General features: G+C 38.4%; 1 protein-coding gene across 1 annotated transcript; it reads left to right on the top strand.

Moving 5' to 3' along the window:
• Nucleotides 1–241: 241 nt before the first annotated feature.
• LOC119731865 lies at nt 242–16,759 on the top strand. Its single transcript, XM_038205149.1, has 12 exons — nt 242–424; nt 7,187–7,432; nt 8,065–8,178; nt 9,675–9,784; nt 11,276–11,531; nt 11,866–12,156; nt 12,763–12,890; nt 13,136–13,394; nt 13,545–13,829; nt 14,336–14,451; nt 15,355–15,610; nt 16,506–16,759. Exons 1-12 carry the CDS (start codon nt 382–384, stop codon nt 16,757–16,759), a joined length of 2,358 nt encoding a protein of 785 aa, XP_038061077.1. The 5' UTR covers nt 242–381.
• The last annotated feature ends 1,069 nt before the right edge of the window (nt 16,760–17,828 follow it).

Raw genomic sequence — 17,828 nt, forward strand, 5'->3', positions numbered from 1 at the left:
ATTCGATCTCAATGTCGAGAGCAGAAAGGAAGTGTACTACTCGACGAAAGGGGGACGAGGTTTGAACAGAGTTGGTCTTCCCATAGCCCATAGGTCTAGCGCCCTCGCCGCAAGGCTCCTGTGACATGAATATGCATTAGCGTTAATATTTATCAAAGCAGCCAATGATCGTGCGTCAATGGGCCTGCATCTGAGCTCAGGCCAAGGCGTAATGCTGAAAGGCCTTAAATTAGTGGGCGAATGTAAACAGGCAAAACGTGTGTTCTAGTGGAAAAAATACATCTATGTTTTTGAAACATTTGTCACGTCGGATTTTTTCGAACCCGGAAAGAAACGAAACAGGAATAAATTATATTGGAAGGTGGCGAGCTTGTCATCAGGATGCGGCGTCTTGCCTTGACGTCACTTGTTGCTTGCATCTTTGGTAAGTTGCAATTATTTCACTTCAATCTTTTTCTACCAACATTTTATTAGTTAATGGTCGGTCCTGTAATATCCAGATGATGTTCACCCTAACGTCAGCCAAATCCCTCGCGTGCTAGTTTTATGAAGTCATTTCACTTCAAAACAAAATGGATAATTTGTAGGAAAGCAAGGAGAGAACCAGTATTAGGGTCAAAAAACGAAGTAAGCTTTAATTAAATACATCAACAATCACAAATTAATATATCATTGTCAGGTGCACAAACCCATCAATTTAAATAAATGTACGAGTTTTCTCTCATTTTGTTGCTCAGTAATTATCCCCGCATGATCGAAAGGTGGGACACAAAACAGAGGCAGTAAACTCACCAATCTATGTTCATCGTGGCTTGAGCAGCCTTTTATTCTCACAATTAAATTCGGCAAAGTCTAAAGTTTCCGGTCGATGCTAACTCGTGAAACTGCAATTATCATAAGGTAAACATATATGAACTTAAACATATTTCTATGTGCAATGACTTGTTTCCGTCCAAAGCTTGAAACATCACGGCATATAATGGCAATATGTAGTTTCCGGTCGATGCTAACTCGCGAAACTTTTCAGCATACCATTTGCAATACTTTGTTTCCGGTCTATGCTAACTCGCGAAACTTTTCAGCATAATATTTGCAGCATATTTTGTTTCCGTCCAAAACTGGAAACATAACGGCATATAATTGCAATATGTTGTTTCCGGTCGATGCTAACTCGCGAAACTTTTCAGCATACCATTTGCAATAATTTGTTTCGATTAAGAGTCAATTCGTGTAAATATTTCATATGAGCCTCCACGGTCAAAAATTCAATTTGTTAATACTTTGTGGGATGAAAAGACTTGGGGAATAAGTAACCAAAATATTTGGGCCATTTGTTCGGCTGCAAATATTCATTTTCGCGTTATTTTCAAAAATGCGAAGTGTCACATTAGTAAACATATCAGGACAAAGCATCATCATTACCCTGACAAGAAAAATTACATACACTTTTGAAAATTCATATTTGTATAGACCCTACAATACAGCATGTTTTTACAACTAGCAAAACTGCATTTTCTTCCCCATGTTTACCCCTCCAAAAAGCCACTTGCCTGCGCACTCGGAAGAATTTCCTTTTAGCTATGGTGAGGTCCATATTCGTCTTTTTATATCTGGCAAGAAAATCTTGGGCAATTGCATTCCATTTGTGTAGTAGTGCTCCAAAAAATGACATCTTTCACAAAAACCTTAAAAGGTGTATTTGCCGTTTGTTGTTCCTGAAAAAAGTACATATTCACAAACAACATCACACTGTCTACCACTGTTAGACCAGTGGATGAATAGTAGGTCGTATAGTCCTCCAAACCGGCTAGGCCCCGCCCACCCTGTGCCACCGGATTCAGATCTTATCTGTCATTTGCAAAATATTCATCCAATTACATAACTGTTTATATATCTATTGTCAACGATAGAAGGACTATACCTTCTTATTCTATTGCAAAAATTGGTGGGTTTTTTATCCAAATTGGCACAACTGAATTAAATATGCATAAATATGGTGATATTTGTTTAATGCTCTGCATTTTATTCACATAATAACTATCAGAAAAGTACCTCAAAGCAAAGAAAATGCGACAGATTAAGAGAAGGAAATTACACGGGCTTCTCGCATCAATGGCGGCCATGTTGTTATACTGAGCATACACTGTTGTTAATTATGTAGCCACGAATAATAGTCTAAAGACAATAGTTGATTTGTTTGAGATATGGAAATATTTTTGACTTAGATTTATGAGCACCGCGCCGGTGCTTTTTAAATCGGTTGACAGGGAAACAATGGACACACTATAGAAGTATGTTAGGTACCGTGATGACCACTGTTAAAAGTTTGGAAAAGTCACAAAATTTCATGTCGATCGGGCAATTACAACTTTTTAAAGACAGAGCGGGCCCCCAAAACGGCATTCTGTTCAACCATAGAACGAGCTCTATGCTTCAACTTATAATGTATCCAATCAGACCATACCCAGGGCCAAAAAAATTATTCAGGGTGAAATTTATTCATTTTCACTTGGAGTGTTTACTGCAGTGATCCTTGTTTTTAAAGTACATGTACATGCATTTCAAAATAAAATGAGAGTTATTTGCTCTTTAAATTTCCCTGATTTTGTTCCTGTTTTGAACATAATTTATACTAGACGTCTTTTTGTTCACCGCATACGCGTACATTCGATGTAGTTTCAAAAGAAACTTGCAGTTTAATGTACGGTGAACATTGTATATACATGCATGGATGCCTCTCGTTACCATAACAATGTGTTGACCGTGGAAGCTCATATGAATTATTTACACGAAATGACAATTAAGTATAATCGATTTATTAACGTCAGTATGGAGATTAAATTGTACATAGAGTAACCGTAATGCGATTTTAAAGACTGTCATCTTTCAGTGCAAAAAGCCGCATTGGACAGAGTGCGGTATACCATGAAAAATAGTTCAATGAAAGTTCCTTATAATACTTTGGAACGGGTCCGAGAAACATTAAAAAAAAACACCGACAATTGTTTTTGACTATACTCCCATAAAGGCGTCAGGATACTTCATTCTTTCCTTTCTTCATATTCCGTTGCATTCTATTGTAAAATTTGATTGCACTCAAGTATACATGCATTAAATATTAAGAACTTGAAATCCACTATTCATAGTTCTCCTTGATTGAAAAATAGCTTTTTGAATTGTAATCATGCCAATTTATGTCATGTTCAATTTATGTGATGCTAGTTATGACTGATTTAGCACAGTGCCATGTTCAAGTGCGCGTGTGTGCAGCCGTGGTAGTCAGCTAGGGGTCCACTGTACTAATTCAAGTCCCATTGAAAACAGTGTGAGATCAACAAAGTTCAGGGCCAAATAACATGCAAGCCAACATCACTGGGATTTCTCAAACAAAAATTAAATTATTGTCTTGTCTTTCATCTTTTCATTTCTTTTCAATTTTAGGTAGATTAGCCAATTCCATTTAAAAATATTCACACCCAAACAAAATCACCTCCCGAAAAGTGATAGTTCCCAAGCCTGCATGTAGCCATTTTACAAGTGACATCCTTCCACTTTCACAGGCAAATATGACCCATTTTTCATCCGTAGTTTTATCAAGCCTGCCTTCAGATGGAAGCCCCAAAACCAGGGAATTGATCCTTGGGTATATTTACACAATTCCACTGTTTTTAAAGCCAAACGGTTTCCGTTTTCAAAACAAATTGTGGGGGCACTTTTTATGCTAATGACTCGCGTAGAAATTCTCACTTAGTTCAGTGCACCCCTAAACACAGTTATATAGAGAAGGTAAAACTTAAAAGACTAAAATTACAATTATGGAATTAGCTTTTGTAGCTACAGCTACTTCATCAGATGAAGCAGATAATTATAAAGTAGATAATGTTCAACTGCTCGAATATCATTTAATAAAGGCCTGTAAATTACATGTACATCTTTCCCAGAATAAAATGAACACGTCAAGCTTGATGGTTTAAAAAAAATACAAAAGGCAGACAAAATTGAACCAAATATTATATAACAAGTGGGATAGACAAACGTCGTGAATTTGTTCGAGGTATATGTAGTCTAAATACGTACAGGGGAAGATATAACTCATACGGTACACTGTTCCGTTATTGATTCAAATTTTGTAACAAAAGGACCCTCTTGCAGTCTTCAGCAGGAATTTGTTGTTCTTGTACCGTCTGGTGAACCGAGTATAATGTGTAATTAACTGGGGCTGCTGATGCCAATAAATTTTGCCTGATTCACTTCATTCAAGTTAGCCGAGATGGTTTCCATGACGACTTCCATAATTGGTTTGAGCAGTTTTCTTCCCGTCGCTTATGAAAAATCGTCGCTTTTGATGATTAGGCCAAAAAAAAAATCTCCGGTTTCTGGTATGGAGCTTGCCCCAAAAGTGGTGCGGCGACGCGGCTTTTTTTTTTTTTACCTGTTTTTTTTTATTCTCGATCATAACCCCATCTAAAAACACGTTAAAATTGTGCAGCAGCAGGATTCCAGTCAAACCAGTGAGTTTGGCGGTTTTAAGACATCATCTTGTATTGAAAAAAAAACTTTTTCATTTTGCCGACGCGCATGGGTACGGCGACGCGCGCGCATACCAGAAACCGGATACTTTTTTTTTTTTGGCCTTACTAGTCCTTTCTCACTTACTCGCCTAGAATGATGTCGGCGAGCAAACATGTTGAATAAAATATGCGTGATCATCAAACATCAATAAAATTAAATCAGGGGTGCATTTTACCACAGAGATCGAAATACACCCTCAAAACGAACCCTCAAAGCACCCTCGTTTTCACAGCTTTTAAACAAATACATCGCAATATCATATTTGAAGAGTATAGTTCATATAGATGTTCAACAACCCCTACCCCCCCCCCCCCCCCAAAAAAAAATAGTTCCAATCGGGTAAATATTTATCGGGTTATCTGGCCAATTCAAAAAAGTGACGATTTTTCCTTTTGTCCATACGGTTTCAATTGTCATTAATTACCTGGTTACTTCTTATGTTTCATTTTTTGCAATAATGGCCAATTCTCCTCTTGGAAGAAATGGTACTGCTGAAAAGGACTGTTTGCTTTTCTTAGATGTTTACTGTGCTGCTCTGCCTTCTACTTGGTAGCTTCTTTCAGTTTCAGGGATGCAACCTTCGGCCCATTTTGCCCTTGCGGCAGTCAAACATCGGTCGCCGTGGCCAAAACGATTTTTGTTTTGCCGTAACTCAATAAATAATTTCCCGATTTGACGTGTGTTTTCGTTGTTGAAATGCCAATTACCTAATACTCTCAAAATGGATAGATATTCCCTATGTTTTGTTTTAGTGTTGAAACGAGGGGACTTTGAGGGTTGGGGGGGGGGCACCCTATACAATTCAAGGGTACAGTAAACACGACTAGACTATACCAACAATTCTTGGAGAGTGATTTAAGGCATCTAGTTTGTTTCTTTACATATTTTGTAAGAAAAACATGTTTGGTAAATGAGACCCTTTGTGGACGGATTATCTTGTAAATTTGTAATAACATAGTACATGTACATAGTACATAGTAACAAGTACGCAGTAAAGCGGAGATTATAACATAGACATGGAACAATAAGTTCACCCTTTGGGTTCAACGGCGGAAGATAATGACATTAGGCAGCGATCGTCGTTGAAACCGCCGTATCTATTGTATTCTGTTGAACGGTGGCCCTGAAGGGACGTGCTCTGTCGGAAATTTACATATTAACCAAATTAATGCACTTTAAAAAAAATTAAAAAAAGGTGCTTAAATTTAATAATTAAAATCTTTTGAAAGCAAGTTAGGCGGTAAGTTATTCATTGCCCACGCAGAAATTATCAGTAAATATGAACAGGTATTGTAGTTGTCTGGTTATGCATGCTTAACGTGACAGCGAACGCATCAAGACTGAAAACTCTCTCTTTTAATTGCTTAAAAGATCATTTTAATAACACCGGTGCTTATATTTTGTAGAGGTCAATTTTGTCTGTTTTGTGGCTATAAATATCACCTATTCAAGCATATATAGTAAAGATATTCAATATCTATGAAAGTGTTTAAATGTCTTAAAAGACACCGATTATGAATAATGTGCCACATTGAGATACAAATATATGTGATGTACTTTAAATTACAATTTCAACAACTTATTCATATTTAAGATGACATTCATAAGTACCTGAGACAGTTTCCCATTCCTATTTGTCGAGCACCCGTGTTGTTTAAAACCGGCTGGCTGGTCTTAAACATCAAGTTTCACATGGACTGCTATGAAATCCGGTCCCTTTTACCCTTTTATTTGTTCAATCATCACAATCCTCGGTTAGGCATACGCAATACTACCAATGAGTCAGTATTTCATAGTTCTTAATTCACTCTACACCGGCACAGCTGCGTTCTGCGTCAAAAAGCGCCCGCGCGTCAATCACCATATACATGTACATGTATTGAGTTGTATATTATTACTCGCAAGACGCACATACCATAACATAGATATAGGGTGTTTCAAAGTAAACTTGTAGAGCAAAATCGTTGGAAATGTATAATGTTTGACTTGTTTTGATTGTTTGACCGCGCAATAACTGGTTCAATGCTTTCGGCTTGGCCATTATCAGCGTCCTTACTCCAAGCCGGTCTTAAACATGGTGTTTTAAACCGGCCAATGTTATTCCGGACGTTTTTTTAATGAAAATAGTAACGTGCTCCAATATTACCTACCCACATTTTTGCCTATATCCATACAAGATGGTACAAGAACTATTCCGAATATTACATACTTTCAAATTTGATTGTTCGGCAAATTGATTTGGTTCAAAAAGTGAAATTCGAACGTGTTTGGTGTGTGGTGAACATCATGTTAGAACTTTGTATGTCGATGTGGTTTAAGTACATTATATTCATCATCGCAGGCATATGGATGAGTTTGGGACATTAATTAACAAAACGTTGACACTGTTCAAGTGCAGAGAATACATACATGAACTACCATTTGAGACAAAGATTTGGTCATCATGATTATAAGGAAGGTGTAAAACTCTTGTGTGGTTTGTTTTGGATTTTTTAGTGCCGGTGTTGGTTTTTTTGGGGGGAGGGGTGTTTTGTTTTTGTTTTAGTTTTGTTAATGAAGACTCTCCCTTAGTGGGCAATGTATTTCTTATTGCGTGACATTTCCTTCCTTAAAGTGACCCTTTGGGGCGTGGTTTCAGCCGAGAAGGTATGCTACTTCAGCCAGGAGCCTGATGTGAGTCAGTCAGGCCGTCTTCGCTGGGTTATGCCGGGGAGTAAGGAAGATCGTTGCGCCTGTACCAGTACCAGACCGGGACCCGTTAACGTGCAGCCAGTCCGTTGGTCTCATCCACTGTTCTACACCGACACTCCAATCTTTACCGACGACCAGGAGGACATTCATGACTACTTTGGCTGTCATGGTGAGTATTAAGGCCTATGTTGTCTCAGTTTTTAACGTTATTGTTTATTATGAAACCGAAGCAGCGGCGATAGACAATTCCAAACACACAATTATATCATGAACACCTTCTATCGATGGCAAATGCATCGCGCTAGGAAAAGTTCATCCTGTTGCAGTTTCTTTTGACAACTGAACCTGAAAACACGCCGTTTTGTTGTGTGGGGAATTCCGTCAGTAAAGTTGGACCGGGTTGCAATTTGATCCTGATGACGTCATTACAACTTCATGAAATTCGCCAAATTGGCTTGAGTGCAGTCCTTATCTGTGGCCACTTCAGATTTTTTCTTCGAAACTAACAATGAGCCCTGTAAGTTTATTCAAAAATGGTAAACCCTACAATATTGCTGGGATATTTTTGGTCGCAATTAGTTTCAACTATACATGTATAACTTTTGAACTGATTATTGAGTAACGTGTTCAAAAATTCCATGTAGCAAGCGAGACAAAAGGACGCCACTACATGTTTTTTCTTGTTCCACTCTCACTCCTGAGAATTGGGATAACTGATAATACATTATCTGCCTCGGCATGGTGTCCGGCAAAAACCAAGACGTAATTCGATTGTTTATTTTTCCGTTTTATTATTCCAAGATCCCTGCCAGCCAAACCCTTGTCAATACAATGGGAAATGCGAGAAACATGGCGACTCTTTCAAGTGTGATTGTAAAGGTTATATCAGGGGAGAACGCTGTGAGAAACCTTACGGTAAGAGTAAAGTGCAACATTTCGAATGTCATTAAGTAGTTTTGGATCGGGTATACTGTTTACATTCTTGCTCTAATTATTGTAAGGGTCTCGAATCAGGCAAACTATTTGTACAGTTCACGGGCCAGGACCCCGAAATTCCCTGATAAGTACCATCCGAGGTGGCAAAATCTAGTTGTTATATTTTTCATTGCTGTACATCTCTATATATTTTGAGATGATAGCCTTTTCACCGTGGAGGCTTATTATTGATTATCACCCCTTGAATGTCTAGACTCCTTTTTAACGTTATAACCCTATGGGTATTAGGGGGCAGGTCAAAACCCCCACAAACATTAAACTTATTGGAATTACTGTGAACGCTCTGGTTGATCGATATGAAATTCGATAATCTTTCTTGCAAAACAAAAACAATTACGTATGATGCCCATTGCTACTACGGCAGCTAGTTAGTAAAACTCTGTTATTATCACAGTTTATTATAAAAAAATAATTAAGGTTATAGACCAATATATGTTTAGGATAATTAAGAGAAAAGCTATATTTTCCCTTGGTAAATTAAAATTAACTTATAACCAAAATACACACATAATAGGAGCTGATGAATGAATGAACATGACTTATTCCTGCTATTTTCTATGGTAAAACACCGCCCAACCTACAAACTTGGGTAGATTGGCAGTGATATCAGACCCAATATCCATTATTTATGCAATGCCCATTCTGCCTTGACTAATGGAAGTATAACTGTATTTGACCTTTTGCTTAAATAGGATATTTCACGTGATTTATTTAAGTCTATATATGAGAGAAGCTTCTCTGGATGGGAAAGAGCCACCATACTACCTCTCACTCGGCGGTGACTGCTCTATGTTCCGACACCCCTATGTTCCGACAACTCAACCTATGTTCCGACAACTCAACCTATGTTCCGACACCCCTATGTTCCGACACCCCTATGTTCCGACAACCTGCAGATAAGATTGTGTTACTCTCGCCGAGGGTTAGGGTAAGATGTAGGGTTAGTGATAAGGATAGGGATAAGAATTATGTGCAGTCGGAACATAGGGCTGTTGGAATTTAAGGGTGTCGGAACATAGGTTGAGTAGTCGTAACATAGGGGTGTCGGAACATATAGGAATGCCGGAACATAGGCTGAGTTGTCGGAATATAGGGGTGTCGGAACATATCGATAATGTACGGAACGGGCCAGTCTGCTCCCAAACGGATCTGTTTGTTGCTAGCACAAAATCTTTTTTCCAGAGGGTTTCCGACGTCATAAAAAAGAAGATAGAAAAAGGGGAGGTAAAAATGTATTATAAGAAAAAAATTGCAAATTGCTGAATAGCACGGAATTGTTTAAAGGAAATTTCACAAAAAAACCTCATTTTTTTTGCTTAGGTTGCCTTGCCGTGGACAATGCAATCAAGAAATAATACATACAAGTTCAAAATTTATAAGATATTTCACTTGAAAACCACTTTATTTCCTTATAGATTGCCTTGCCCTGTACTATGCACGTATCCGCGAGAGTGGTGTGTATACCATTTACCCATCGCAGTATCCACAAGGCTTACAGGTGATCTGTGATAGCAGTGGTTGGATCGTAAGTACACTATTCAATATTCCTGATCACATTTCTCATTCCAAATAAAAAAGGGAATCGATCAGTGAACGTGGACTTATTTTATTCAGTCATTATCTGAATAAAAAATGCATTACATCAGTTTTAAACAAAATCTATACGTCGGGATGGAACTTTAAAAAAAAACATGGATATTACGTCTTAGCAAATTCAATAATACCATATTATATTTATAGAATAAATAAAGGGTGAGTAAAAAAAAACGGTACCCAAACCTCAAAAAATATATTTCATATTTTAAAAGATATGTAGCCTCAAAAATAATAATGACTGGAAAGCCAATTTCATAAGCTACTTTTCCGTTCAACGAATATCACCATTTATCCCTTTTTCGTCCAAAAATGCGCTTTCAAGAATCGTCCTCACAATTGTCTTCAAACATCAAAGTTAAAAATATTCAACAAAGTCCTTTTGAAGGCCCGTCTTAAACAAAAAGTGGATTTTAGATATCATATTGTTTGCCTAAGCAGGGTTGTAAAGATGTTGTGTACTACTGTTGTTGAAACAGTTATTCTGTGTCATTTTCTTTGTTGTTCCAAACTGTCAGAACACAGTTTTGGGGACGAAACAGGTTTTAAAGTCAGTGCGTTTAAATAGTGATTATTCTTTGAACAGATTTTTGAGCAATTTCAGTATTATTTTTTCATCTAAAACTAGTTTATGAAATTAGCTTTCCAGCCATAATTCTTTTTTTGGTGCTACATAATCTTTTAAATATAAAATTTATTTGGGGGGGTTTGCGTTCCGCCTTTTTACTCACCCTGTGTGTGCTTGTCCGGTTTCAAACAAGCTACCGAATAGGGGCCTGGGCGCGGATAATGCATGACCTGAGGGACAATATCGGCGGCCAGGCCCTATAGCCAGTTTTAAATGTATTTGTTTTAATACCCATTTATTCCAATTCCGAAATACCTTCCAGTTAGAAAGTCAAAACAAGATAAAAACCACAAATTTTCAACGTTTTTTTCAACAATTTTCTTTATATTTTGTGAAACACCCTGGCTCTCTGGTCATGTCTATATATGGTATGTGCATCGCGCGCTTAGTGCTAACAATTCCGTATGTAAATTGGCGCACGCACGACTTTTAAACCAGCCGGTGTTAATCAGCGTTTTAAAATCACGTGACAGGTTCTGGACCAAAAGCAATGGGTAAACTGTCTCAGGTATTTATGAATGACATATACCATGACAACGCGAACTGAACAGATGCATTTTTGTATCGGTTTAAGCAGAAACTCCGTGCCAAACTCGGTAAATGGTACCTTTTTTATTATTATTAAATGGTTTATTTTACTCTCCCGTCGCAGCCCGAAGGCTGAATTGTGGGCAGGTTTACATTGGAAAACATTTTAAAAACAGACAGAGGTAAAAACTGTATGTATGTACTTGACGAACTGTATCTCATTACACGGTTCGCCTACTTTCCATCGTACACTTTTGATCTTCACAGGTGTTTCAGAAGCGGTTTAATGGATCGGTGAACTTCTCTCGCAACTGGGCCGAGTACCAGGGCGGATTTGGCGAACTCTCGGGAGAGTTCTGGCTTGGGAACGAGAATCTTCGTCGTTTAACTTCTGAAAGGGAATGGGTACTTGAGATTGAGCTGATGTATGATGATCAGTTCAGTTCAAATGAGCATGTGACGTACCGGTGGCCATTCCGTGTAGAGGACGACAACTATAAATTGCTGGTTGAAGGATTTTCTGGTAAGCTTCATATTTCTTTCCCCGAAACCATATTACACTCAACTTCCATGTAAATGGAACAAAACCTGGACTTTTTTTGCATTTGATCATTGTGGTGTTTTACCTAAAATATCTATTCTTGGTTCACTCATGGACGAAAGACAAAACAGTTGCTCTCGAATCTTCAGTTTATTGGGCATTACATTTGAGATTGAATGTACTATCCAATAAGTATTACGATAGAAGATTAAACCATTCCCTTGTTTTTGATATTTCAAACATAGAGCAAGGAACATCATTATACCAGGCCCACTTGCATTAACCTGTATTTCGCTCTTTTTGTTTGTTTCTGTAGATGGTTTCCCTTTTCTATCAATGGAAACTCCGTTTTCTTTCTCAACGTATGATAGAGACAACGACGATGTGAACGGAACCAACTGTGCTGAGATGGAGAGAGGAGGATGGTGGTTTGGCCAATGTGGATCTCCGCAGGATTCTTTGGGCAATCTGAATGGAGAATATTCCCTTCTGGGTGACCCAGATAATTATACAGATCGGGAAAACCGCGGTATGAAATGGGATGTTACAGGGAACGTCATAGTAGTGCGGAGCAGTCAAATGAAGCTACGCCGTTTCACTCCACGTGGTAATGCACATACTATTCACTGAGAATTGCACTCGATTTTCGCACAAATAATAAAACCAAAGTATGGAAAATACAGCATTAAACTTGACACAGGAGCCTTGAGAATTAAGCATACAATTCAAAGCATATTACCTAAAAAGGAGAAATGAAGGGGCCTAAAAAATCAGATCTGCTATGATAAGACATTTTTGCTTAAATTTTGTGACTTTCATTTTGTAATAAACATGATTTAAACAAATATGAGGCACCTAGAAACGATGGTATATAAAAGGAAACAATCCTACGGTTTTAATCAAATAAATCTTGCTGACAGTGCAGAAAGGACTGGTACTAAATACCATGTGAATGTATTTTGGCAGAAATTGTATACCTTTCCAAAGAAAACAATTATTGAACGTGGTTTTGGAAAGTTTTTTTTTTTATTTGACGATATTCGTTCAAAGGTTCGAAAATTAGCCATTCCCATCCCTGGAACCTCGACGTCGAGTATACTAGTCAGACAAAACAGAAATATGTCCCTACAAAGTTGATTAAGTGAAGTCTTTGTCGTTTCATTTAAGAATTATATTTCTTTACCACGCACTATATTTCCACCTTACTCTTCAGATTGTGAACACTTGTATCGTTTTGGTATCAAGGGGAACGGCGTCTACACCATATATCCGTGGAAGTACACGAATATTGACAGAATGAAGGTTTACTGTGATATGGATACAGAACCCAATGGCTGGATAGTAAGTTTGCTTTTTGAAATTTTAAATGCGTAAAAACGCAAATTGCCCTGGTTTCAAGTGATGTTTCAAGTGACCCTGGTGTGATTTCGAACAGGTATAGCTTTAAACAATGAACAATGTGTCTTTAAAGCCAAATGCTGCCCTCTATAGGTAATACACCTACTACAGTAGGGGCAATAGATTACTTCTGCTGCATCATGAATTGTTATCCAAGAATCGTTTCGTCACATTGGTTTGTTTATTAGGTGTTTCAGGACCGGTTTGATGGGTTGGTGAATTTCACTCGCAACTGGGCCGAGTACCAGGACGGATTTGGCGAACTCTCGGGAGAGTTCTGGCTCGGGAACGAGAAACTCCGCCAACTAACGTCAGAAGGGCAATGGGCGCTAGAGATTGAGCTGTATGGTCCAAATGTTGATGACACTTGGCCTGTAATGCATCACAGGTGGTTATCGTTTCGTGTGATGGGCAACAGCTACGATCTGGAAGTTCAAGGACCAATAGGTAATGACATGTTTACGGCACCGTACCCTGTATACATGAAAATAGATGAAAACAGGCATGCAACGCGATTGCATCGTATTGCTTACATCAAGGATCTTTAGCGTTGAATAACAATGTCACAATTAACATTGTTCGCGTTTCTTTTGGTAGTTGATTTTCATCTCCCTTCAAGTGAGACGCCACTTTCGTTTTCGACGTACGATAGAGACAACGACGGTGTGAACGGAACCAACTGTGCTGAGGTCGAGGGAGGAGGATGGTGGTTTGGTCAGTGTGGATCTCCGCAGGATTCTTGGAGCAATCTGAATGGATATTATTCTCTCCTAGATGACACACATACTAGAGTTCAGCAATATTTCGGTATTATGTGGGTTGGTGCAGTGAAGTTCCTAGTTCAGAGCAGTAGAATGAAGCTGCGCCGTTTCAGTCCAAGTGGTAATTCACAGCATTTTAAAAAAAATCACCCAGAATTGCACTAATTATTTCTCTAAATAATAACAATAAAGGCATTTATATGGCGCTTTATGTAAAAATACCTCAAAGCCCCTCCCAATAAAAACTATAAAACCTATAGGCAATGAAAATATTAAAATAAAACTATAAAAGTTACCTTAAGTACCATAGTGACAAGTACTAAAACACAGAAGCAAGCAAAACTAATATGCAGGCTGTAGACATGTTTTGTTGCGAAGTAAAGCCAAGTCCTTCTCGAGCCGTCAAGCGCTAGATTTTTTTAGCAAAATGCAGTACAAAAATATTGAAAAGTACTAATCATAAATTAGATTTAAGGCCTAGACCATAGGGTTTTTTTTATAATAAAAAAGAGACAATACATTTCATTATAATATTAATTTTAATTTAATGCCAATCTTTCCTGCTCTGCATTTTAATCTTTACAATACCTATTTTGATTCTTGATTCTTTGCAATTTCTTGATTCAGATTGCCTTGAGTTGTATGATTTTGGCGTCACGGCGAGTGGTATCTACACCATCTACTTAAAACAAACTAGCGTGAGTGTCTACTGTGATATGGAAGCAAATGACGGGGGCTGGACGGTAAGTTCGTTCATCAAAACTAGTGTGCGATCCCAATCCAGGCACACTAGTACTTCTGTCACTAAGGCCCCTTCCAATGGTGGAGGCCCCGTCCAATGGCGGAGGCCCCCTCCGATGGCGGAGGCCCCTTCCAATGGCGGAGCCCCCCCCCCCCCTCCAATGGCGGAGGCCCCCCTCCAATGGCGAAAGCATTGTGCCAGTTATTGTTCAGGTAATCACGAGAAAGTTGCTTTGTATAATGGCGTACATTATTGAATGGACGTTAGACTTAATGACGTAATGGTTTTGTTTACAAATGCGTTTTTCTATCGGAGCGAAGTCAGGACGCCAGACGATTTAGAGACCGTCCACCACATAGGAAAGCGTGACGTCATTAGGTCTCGGGCATATTTAGCGGGGCTTCGGTTAGTGAACAGGGATCACGTGCGAGGATTCATCTGTAGCAACTACGTACACGTATACATGTCTATTGCAAATAATTACACCTTTTTCCAAAGAGTAAAAATCCATTCTATTCGAGTAAAAATTCACTCGAGTTTTGAAGTGATTTTCTTTATCACAGTATTTGAATTTAAAATTAGAGAAGATTTTCATTCTAAATCGTGTAGTCCCTATTGTCACTCTTCGAAAATTAGACAGTAACTTGACATCAGTCTGGTTGGTTTAAAACATTTTTCCCCCAAGGATTGATATTCTCGAAAGCCCAATTCATTTATTGCTTTGGCCTATTTGTGTTATAAAATGACAAGACAGAATTGATAAACTAAAACAAAATCAAAACAAATCTCTCTTCCTCAGATCCGCGTGTTGTAAACTTGGCCGCCAATGTTATATCATAAAACGTTTATGGTAAATTGTTGGCAGTTCCATCATCACTGTTTGAAGCATTTTGATTTGTAATAGGTGTTTCAGAAGCGGTTTAATGGGTCGGTGAATTTCACTCGCAACTGGACCGAGTACCGAGACGGATTTGGCGACCTCTCGGGAGAGTTCTGGCTTGGGAACGAGAAACTCCGTGTACTCACTTCTACCTATAGATGGGAACTAAGGGTAGACCTGGTGGACGATCAAGGAAAGACGAGACAAATCAATGTCAACAGATTCAGCGTCAAAGGCAGTGATTACGAATTGGACAGAGGTATGTTTCCTACCAAAAAAAGTATATATTAACAACAAGAATAAAACAAGGTAAAGCTGGCCCAGAGCGCACAACATTATATACAATTGATAATGGGCGTCGCCAGGATTTTTTCTAGAGGGGGCAAAAAATTGTTTTGCCAAAAAATGCTTGTATTTCTTAACAAATTCTCGATTTATCAGATTTAGAGGGGGGCAGGGACATTTTGCCCCCCACCCCAACTCATTAAATTTACACCACTTTGTCTTCGCGCCTCTTTTTCTTTTCTTTTTTTTCTTTTTTTTTTCTTCCTTTTTTTTTTTTTTTTTTTTTGCTTTTCCAGGGGGGGGGGGCAAGTGCCCCCCCTTGCCCCCCCCCCTCGCGACGCCCATGCAATTGATTCAGAATGCCCTCTTCACTGATCTTTACATGCATCTGGCCTGCACGATGGGCCAAATTGAGACTCAATCAAGTCTTATTCACAAGAGACAGCGAATTAGTCATTCGGGTACACAGAGACAGTGAGGCCTACTTGTTTCCATAGAAAAACAACACCACAATGTAGGCAAACCTGCCGCAACATAAACACGTACATTTTGGGTTGTACACACAGTTTTCCCTATGCGAATATAGCATTCGACGCTCGTTCTAAACCCATAGGTCTAACTAGAACATCATTGATATCTGACCTATTCCTTGTCTTTGCATTCAGCGTTCTTCTTCGAGGTTTTTGTTATTTCATTAAGTAGAGTAGAAGACCAATCCAAAGAATTGTACTGCAGGTCTTCTCAAAAGCAAACACACCGTCAATATGCTCGCAATACAATAGACCCATTCCTGAACTCAATTTAATATTTTTGTTTTTATCCAGCATCGTCCACTCTCAAAGCAGTGTCGTAAAACTGAGTTCATTTTAATATGTTTTGATTTTGTGTAGCTGTGAAGGATTTTGACTTCCCTCTATTCAATAAGCGGAAATTCTCAACATATGACAAGGACAACGATGATGAGCAGAATTCTAATTGCGCAGCTGAGCAGAAAGGGGGATGGTGGTTCGAAGAGTGTAGTGATAATATTCTGTACAGCCTGAATGGAGAATATCACCGTGTTGCTGATTTTCTTGGTACCAAATGGGCTGGATGGGGAACCAATGGAACATTCAAGTGTGAAATGAAGCTGCGTCGTTACTAATACAGCAGGTGTACATGAAAAGAAGCCCAACAAAGAAAAGGAGAGCAGATCTTCTTTCTTTAAAATTAATGTCAGAGATGACCCCAAGGAGTAATGATAACTTTACAGGTTATGAATCAATCAAACCCGAATCTAAAGTATAAGCAGTGTCAGAGATGACCATGAGAATTAGACAAATAAGAGGCTGATAAGCTGGTAAATTTATTTGCAAAAAGCCACATTTTCGTCAAATTGGCGGGGTTTTAATGTCGCATTTTGAAAGATGTAAGCCTATATCCTTTAATATGATTAGGGGTAATAATAATGTAAAGCGCTTTGATCTTAGTTAAAAGCGCCATATAAGAACCTGTTATTAGTATACGTGTAAAGGTACCACTAAGGAGACACGTTATCGTAATTTCTTCGCACGATGGGAGACATCGGTCATTAGGGAGACAGTTTCATGTCTCCCTAATGTCACAGCCCCCCTTTAGAGGCACAATTTGATTGTCGCAATTAGGTTATATTTGTTGCTCGTGGTCTAATTAGTAAACATACCGAAATTCGTGGGAAAAGGACAAGGGAATATTGGGTTAGGGCACATTTAAGTTTGAAAATTTTTGTCTATGGGGATGTCTCCCCAAATGTCCAATCCAAGTTAATACTTATTATTATTATTATAATACACAATGAATTTGGCAAAAAGAGCCTAACTGTACATCAGTGATTGAACAAATCTACACATGCTATAGATAAAAGAAGTTTCCTGGCTAAACATGCTTGATGTACTACATTACATTTGGACATTTTCACAATTTGTCCGCACTGAAAATAAGTGAAGACATAAACTTGTAATTGAAATATTGTAACGAAGGAAAAATGAACTTACTGAGAAAAAAAAATTCTTGTAAATATTAACCGTAACTCTGTACTGCAAAATAAGTGGCGCTGTTGTAGCCTGTGTAATAGTGGTAATACTGCATATGCAATAATATTGTTTTGCGTGAAGTAGGCCTTAAATGAACATTGGTCATTTTGCATAGAGAAGTTCATCCTCGTATTTTGTGCAAACATCGACAGTTTTCGTCAG

The sequence above is a fragment of the Patiria miniata genome, unplaced genomic scaffold (assembly GCF_015706575.1).
Source record: "Patiria miniata isolate m_02_andy unplaced genomic scaffold, ASM1570657v1 HiC_scaffold_24, whole genome shotgun sequence".
Taxonomy (NCBI): Eukaryota; Metazoa; Echinodermata; class Asteroidea; order Valvatida; family Asterinidae; genus Patiria; species Patiria miniata.